The sequence below is a fragment of the Carcharodon carcharias genome, chromosome 28 (genome assembly GCF_017639515.1).
Source record: "Carcharodon carcharias isolate sCarCar2 chromosome 28, sCarCar2.pri, whole genome shotgun sequence".
Taxonomy (NCBI): Eukaryota; Metazoa; Chordata; class Chondrichthyes; order Lamniformes; family Lamnidae; genus Carcharodon; species Carcharodon carcharias.
The window spans coordinates 14,430,526-14,438,521 of record NC_054494.1 but is presented as its reverse complement, the minus strand read 5'-3'; the positions used below and the strand labels follow the sequence as shown (position 1 = coordinate 14,438,521).

General features: G+C 46.9%; 1 protein-coding gene across 1 annotated transcript in view; it reads left to right on the top strand.

The window, feature by feature from the left end:
• The first annotated feature begins 3,154 nt into the window (after positions 1 to 3,154).
• Positions 3,155 to 7,996, top strand: part of LOC121270727 (protein Wnt-8b-like) — a 44,763-nt gene continuing 39,921 nt past the window's right edge. Inside the window, exons 1-2 of the mRNA XM_041176106.1 lie at positions 3,155 to 3,218; positions 3,451 to 3,590. Of these exons, the coding sequence (XP_041032040.1) occupies positions 3,155 to 3,218; positions 3,451 to 3,590 (204 nt within the window). The remainder of the gene's footprint in view (positions 3,219 to 3,450; positions 3,591 to 7,996) is intronic.

The window sequence follows — 7,996 nt, the reverse complement described above, 5'->3', positions numbered from 1 at the left end:
CACCCTCGGACAGCTATTCAACTAACAAGGGCATTGCAGCAGAGCCTGAACCAGACACCTATGTGCACACAGATTCAGCGTCTCGAGCTCAAGGGGAACACCCATGATGTCTGCCTCCCTGAGATCAGCTAACTCACGGCAAAGCAGTTTTAAGTAACTTTCATCATCATTCTGAGCATATAATTCACATGGGATAAAACCGTCAAACATATTTCTCCTGGACTCTAACCATTTGTATCTCAGCAATCATTAAAGTGTTGTTTTTAAAAAGCTACCTGTCATGATGTATGTTTATCTGGGTCATGATTTCAGATAAAAAGCTGCCCCCTAGAGGCAAATCTAAACAAGTTGCTGCTGAATGGTTCAGGCAGGTGACAGAGTAACACACAAAACATAGGAACAGCAGACGGCCATCAGCCCTTCAAACCTGTTCCACATTTCAGTCAGATCGGGGCCAGTCTGTGCCCAGCACCAAACACTTACACACCTTTGCTCCGTATCATTAATAACCGTGATTGCACCCACACTAGTGAGTCAGAGAGTCCACTTCAGAGACTTGAGCACAGAATTTAAACTGCCATTCCTGTGCCGCACTGAGGGAGCTCCACACTGTTGGAGGTGCCATCATTCAGATGCCACGTTGAACCGAGACTCCCATCTCCGAAAGATGTAAAAGATCCCAAAACACTGATTTGAAAACAAACAAGGGGAGTTCCTCCTGGTGCTCTGGCCAAAAGTTTATCCCTCCATCCAATAATGGGGGCGATGGTGTAGTGGTAATGTCACTGGGTTAGTAAATAACAGGCCCAGGTTAATGCTCTTTTAACGTGGGTTCAAATCCCACCAAGGCAGCTGGTAGAATTTTAAAATTCAATTAATAAATCTGCAATATAAAGCTAGTCTCAGTAATGGTGACCATGAACCCATCTTCGGTTGCTGTAAAAATCCATCTGGTTCATTAACGTCCTTTAGGGAAGGAAATCTGCCATCCTTACCTGGTCTGGTCTAAGTGTGACTTCAGACCCACAGCAATATTGTTGATTCTTAACTGCCCACTGAAATGTCCTAGCAAACCACTCAGTTCAAGTGAAATTAGGGATGGGCAATAAATGCTGGCTTTGCTAGTGACACATCCAATGAAACAATGTGAAAAACAGCCTAATATGGATTATTTGGTCATTTGTCCTATTGTTGTTTATCGGACTTTTTCACACAGAGTCCTGGAACTCTCTCCCCAAAAACCTGGCTTAAATTAAATTTCAGGACTGTGATTGATAGATTTTTGCCAGATCAGGATATCAAGATTTTAAAGAGAATTTCATTTATACAAACCAGCTCACACCCTTAATGTCCCAATGAAGTACTTCAGCTAATTGGCATCTGCATTTTTTACATTACAGCAGTGACCACACTTCTAAAAAAAAAGTACTTCACTGGGATATTGAGCAGGTCAGAGGCTGGGATTTCTGTGGTGAGTAACTCACCTCCTGACTCCCCAAAGCATGTCCACCATCTACAAGGCACAAGTCAGGAGTGTGGTGGAATACTCCCCACTGGCCTGGATGAGTGCAGCTCCCACAGCACTCAAGAAACTTGACACCATACTTGATCGGCAGCCCATCCACCACCTTCAACATTCACTCCCTCCATCACCATCGTACAGTAGCAGCAATATGTACCATCTACAAGATGCATTGCAGCAACTCACCAAGGCTCCTTCGACAGCACCTTCTAAGCCCGTGACCTCTACCACCTGGAAGGACAAGGGCAGCAGACACATGGGAACACAACCGCCTGGAAGTTCCCCTCCAAGTCACTCACCATCCTGATTTGGAAAAAATCAGCCGTTCCTTCACTGTCGCTGGGTCAAAATCCTGGAACTCCCTCTCTAACAGCACTGTGGGTGTACCTACACCACATGGGCTGCAGCGGTTCAAGAAGGCAGCTCACCACCACCACAGCCTTTCAGTCCCTGATGATAAATACCAGTAACAGGTCTGTAGTTACCTGAGGCAGAATCTTGTGCCAGTGGACAGCCTTCCTGCCTCCCCTCCTTCAAAGGCACTCAGTACCTGATCGAGAATCGGGGGGCCCGGCACATTGGGAAGGGAGGGGGTGTGCCCACTAAGAGCCTCCCCCTGCCCTTGCTGCTGACCCCGGCCCCTCATAACCCTTACATTGCGACACCCTCCTTCCCACAGCCCCCAGCCCACCGCCTCCCCAGTGGCTCTGCTGTTCAATAGAGCTTCCAGCCTCTGAGTGGCCTGCAGCGCTCAGCAGGTGGGCCTTTCACAATTCTTTCACAGGGTGAGGCCATCACTGGCTGGGCCACCATTTATTGCCCATCCCCAGTTGCCCTTGAGGAGGTGGTAGTGAGCTACCTTCTTGAACCGCTGCAGTCCCATGTGGGGTAGGTACACCCACAGTGCTGTTAGGGAGGGAGTTCCAGGATTTTGACCCAGTGACAGTAAAGGAACGGCCGATATAGTTCCTTGATCCCAGGGCAGGGCCTGCCACTGGCCTGTTAAGTGCCTAAGTGGCACAAAGTGCGGCGGGTCTCACTAAAAGAGGTGAAATGGGCCTCTCATCTGCTGTCTAGCTGGCAGGTGAGATCCCCTTCACTGCCATTAAAATTGCCCTTCATCTGTTGTGCAATGCTGCCATCCAGTGGGTATTGTTGTTATTGCACAACATTTAGATTTGTAACTGCAATGTGTGTGAAATTAAGTCACATCACCTGACAGCACCTTTCTTGTACCAGCTTATATTTCACCTCTTTTCTATTTTTACCTAGTTCTGTCGAAGAGTCATATGGACTCAAAATGTTAACTGTGTTCCTTTCCGCAGATTCTGCCAGACCTGCTGAGTTTTTCCAGGTATTTTTGTTTTTGTTTCGGATTTCCAGCATCCGCAGTTTTTTGTTTTTATCTTGCACCTTTCTTGTGTCTAATTCAGGCACAGGTTCATTCTGGGCTCACTGCAGTTTGTCATTTGTGCGGCTCAGACAATGACACTGGTGATGGACAGAGATGGAGGCACTACAGTCATTGCCGGAGACGCTCTAGCCCTGATTCAATAGATTTGGAGAAGAACAAAGCAAGAGCAGACCCACAGTGGAGGAGAGGGGCATTAGACAAGGATGGTGTGATCAATCATGGCAGAAGCTGCAGAGAGGCAAGGAGCAATGAAGCTGAGTCCAAGAGTTTGGAGAGGGAAAGGTAGGTTTGAAGTGGGAGCAGTAATTCGGAATGACAAAGGAATCGCTGATTAGGGTACGGAGAGTTTTGGATTATATTTAGGTCTATAGCAGGTGGAGGGTGGGAGGTCAACCATAAAGGCTTTGGAACAATCAAGTCTGGAGCTAACAAAATCTGGATTTCAACAGCAGATTGGGTGAAGCAGGAGCAGAGACAGGTGATTTTTTTTTTCTCTTTATTTGATGGGACACAGGGTCTCTAGCAAGGCTAACATTGGTTGGCCACCCCCTAATTGCTCTTGAAGTGATTGGCTTCCTCAGCCATTTCACAGGGAAGATAAGAATCAAGCATATTGCTGTGGGTTTATCTGGATTCACACGTAGACCAGACTCGGTAAGGATGGGCGATTTCCTCCTGTATAAACCATGAAGACTTTTTAAACAATAATCAATGATAGTCATTATGTAGTTACTAGCTTCAGATTCCACGTTTATTAATTGAACTGAACCAGCTGCCTTGGTGGGATTTGAGCCCATGTTCCTAGATTACCAGTCCAGTGATATTACCACTATGTCACAATCTCCCCAGCTTCTGGAGGGGGATTGGAGTGACCGGGAGCTGGAAAGTGCATGGCATTAGACACTCAGCTCAGAGTAGAGCAGGAAGCTGAGGTTTCAAACCATGTCGCTCAGCCTGAGACAGTGACCAGGGAGAGGGATGGAGACACTGAATGAGCCTTTTGTGAGAAGCGTTCAAGATAATGAAGTTAGCCTTCCCAATATTAAACTGGAGGAAATCACTGCTCCAGAGTCACTGAAGAGATCAAAAGAGGGGCTGGTGAGGTAGAGCTGGGTGTCATCAATGTACACACAGGGCCGTATCTTCCGAGCAGCAACAACCACTGTCAGATTGCTGCTCCGCTCCTATTTACCTCCCTTGCACCGGAGCTCCACGTCTCTCGCCGAGACCTCCAGCCTGAGCCTCTTGAGAAACGTGGAGTGTATCTACTCCTGGGGTCCTTCCCTCATAGTATAGGAGCATCAGGGGAGGCAAGCTACACCACCCCCCCCAACAATTTACACCACTAGCTGCCGAATTCCAACAAGTTTAAATGTGCCTTTGTTTAAATGTCATTTTGGCAAGCTACAGAGAGAAAGCAAGTGTGAAAGGTTAAGTGGGAGAGTGGGTAGAATAGGCTGGGGGGGTGTCGGGGTGGGGTGGTTGGGGAGTAGGGGGTAGTTGGGGTTTGGGAGAGTAACCGCTGGGTGGGAGGGCAGTCAGGGGGTAGGGCTAGTCGCGGGGGGGGTGTTGGATGTGTAGCCGGAGTACGGGTGGGGGGTAATTGTGGGGTGGAGGGATAGTCAGAGGGTAGGGGTAGGCGGAGAGGTTCAGGGGAATAGTTTGGGGATCAGGAGGCACTGTCAAGGAGGTGGAAGGGTAGTCAGGGGTTCAGGGTAGTCGGGACTTAGGGGGTAGTTGGAGGTCAAGCGGGGGCAAAGTCGGTGGTGGGGGGGCATCTGGGGAGTCAGTGTTATAGTTACCCAAGAGTTGTAACTGTTTTTAATACTTCTGACCTCTCCTGGATAATTGTACACTGCTACAAGAGTTGGAAGCACTCAAGGTCTCCAACTTAAATTAGAATTTTGGAGGGTCCCAGGCGCCGGAGAATTGCCCATCGGAAATTGAAACTTCCCGGGCAATTCCTGCGTAGATAAAGCATGGTTACTTCCAAGGTGCCCCCCCAGCGCACCATCCAGGGTACCTCTGGGGTACTGGAAGATCTGGGCCATAGAAGCCTGAAGAGGTGTTTTTGGATGATGTCAGGGGGTCAGGGGGGGAGCGATGGGCTCAGCATGTGGATGAGAATTAGGAGCAAACCAAGGATGGATCTTTGGGGGACACGAGAGGTAATGGGTCAAGAGTGGGAAGAAAAGTCATTTCAAGTTGATTCTCTGGCTGCGCCTGGATTGACAAGAATAGAACCAGGTAAGTGCAGTCACACACAGCTGGAAAACAGGGGGAGACATTGGAGGAGGATGATGTGGTCTTAATCTTCATGTCAAAGGCTGCTGTCAAATGGGGCTGCGTTTGCTGCCAACGTGGTACATGCATGGCTGCCACCTTTATAGGGGACAATGCAACGGGGTACATGCGTGGCTGCCACCTTTATAAGGGATAATGTGCAGCAGGGTACATGCGTGGCTGCCACCTTTATAGGGGACAATATGCAGCAGGGTACATGCGTGGCTGCCACCTTTATAGGGGACAATATGCAGCAGGGTACATGCGCGGCTACCACCTTTATTGGGGTCAGTGTGCAACATGAATCTAGCTTATTCACTTTCAAGAACTATATACTATGCATCAAAATAAAGTGTCTGTCAGTACTTTGCAAAATCATATTTAATTCTGCAATGCCATTAACTCATTGATCCTTCTCAAACTGAAGAGATTTGAGGACATGACAGAACATGCAGACAATTTTTTTGCTAAGCCAATAAAATGAGTGAGCTTAATGTAATATTGCAACAGTTTTCTTTCCTGTCTTGACTGAATCTTTTGGATCACTGAATATTTAGCAACATATGTTCACTGGGCTTATAAATTGCGAGACGACGGAAATCATTAAAACGAGTTGAAGCTTCTGGATTGTCCCTGTTACTCCTGGTAAAATACTATAAAACTTTCTCCAAGCGTCAATATAACGCCCGTGAGCTGGAAATTCCAAGTAACCTGCCGACTAAGTGATGTGTAGGATCCATGGAATCCACAAACCAAGAGCATGTGGCAATAACTGAGCTCGAAAGCAAAATGAGTTGCCGGCGTGCTGGGTAAACTGAAGTCTGCACGCCGTTGGATTTCTGCGCATGTATGGGCCAGGGCACAAGCGCAGACAGGTATCGGCGGCCATATTGCATTGGCAGGAGAGACAGTGAGCAAGCGGAGAAGGATATGAAGAGATCATCCACCACAGTTACAGTCATATTGAAAGCCATTTGTGGTTTTCATTAAGGCTGCGGTGAACCAGATTAGAGAGTTACAAACATCATGTGTGGGCGGGGAACAGACAATAATAGCAGCTTTGAATGGGAGGGACAGTAGCTGAGAGGAGGAAAGTACTTACAACGCTACAACAATTCTGGGGACAGGAAGGGTAGTTGGATGATCAGCATTATAATGGGTGAAGGGAGCAGGAAGCGGATCAATTTTTTTATTCTGTCGTGGGATGTGGTGGCCACTGATATTGTCAACATTTGTTACCCATCCCGCTTACTCTTGAATTGAGGGCACTTCAGAGTCAACCACATTGCTGTGGATTTGGAGCCACGTGTGGACGAAACCAGGTAAGGACTGCAGATCTCCTTCCCTAAAGGACATTAATGAACCAGATGGATTTTTGGACAATCGATGATGGTTGTCATGGTCACCATTACTGAGACTGGCTTTATATTCCAGATTTATTATTTAAATTCCACCAGCTGCCATGGTGGTATTTGAACCCACATCGCCAGAGGAAGGTAATGAGTTTTTTTTGCTTTCCAACTGGCGTAGGAAGACAATATGTCACAAGGATGGATGTGTTGGCCGACTAATCACTACAGTGTGGGGACAAGTCATGGAAACTTCCAGGAATACATTTAACCACAGTTGGCAACCCTAGAGCAGGGCCCAAAAGCGTTTGTTGTGAAAGACCTAGAGATGGATAGTTAGACTTGTGTGTCAGATACTCAAGTCTGCACCTCATGTACGAGAGGAACAGGAAGTAGGCCTGCAACTGGGATTCTTTATTTGTTCATTCACAGGATGTGGGCATCGCTGGTTAGGCCAGCATTTATGGCCCATCCCTAATTGCCCTTGAGAAGGTGGTTGTGAGCCGCCTTCTTGAACTGCCGCAGTTCATATGGTGTAGGTGCACCCACAGTGTTGTTAGGGAGGGAGTTCCAGGACTTTGACCCAGCGACAGTGAAGGAGCGGCGATATATTTCCAAGTCAGGATGGTGAGTGGCTTTGGAGGGGAACTGGCAGATGTTGGTGTTCCCATGCATCTGCTGCCCTTGTCCTTCTAGGTGGTAGAGGTCGCAGGTTTGGAGGGTGTGAATGTTTTGCCCTTGACAAAGGTAACAATAGAGGTGAACTGGGGATTGAGTTAATCAACGGTTGTAAAAGTATCACCATGAGTAGAGGACCACAGTTGGAGAGATTGAAAGTGCCATTTTAAGTGGCTGTGGGGAGTTCTGAAGAAGAATCAAGGTGTGTTTGAAAAGGGTAGCAGGCTATGGATGTGAGAGAAAGATGTTGGACTTTTCAATATGGACAAATAAAAGGCAAAGAATGGTCTAGAACAGTTCAGAAGGCATGCTGAGAAGCTTGACCAAGTTCAAAAGTTACCCTGATTTCATCATCTTGTGGAAAACTAACTACTGGGTTCAGGAGTCCATAATGGGCTTAGATTTGGCTTCCTGTTCATGGAGTTTGGTTAGATCCCATAGCCATAGATCAATAATAAAGAAGGAGAGAATAAACTTTGAGGGTAAATTAACAAGTAATATAAAAACGGACAGTAAGAGCTTCTTTAAATATATAAGAAGGAAGAGAGAGGCCAAAGTGAACATAGGCCCCTTAGAGAATGAGGCTAGGGAAATAATAATGCGAAACCAGAAAATGGCAGAGTTGAATAAATGCTTTGCATCAGTCTTCACGGTAGAAGACACTAATAGCATTCTAAAAATACTAAATAATCAAGAGGCAAAAGAAGGGGATAAAATAAATCCAATAACTATCACTAAAGAAAAAGTACT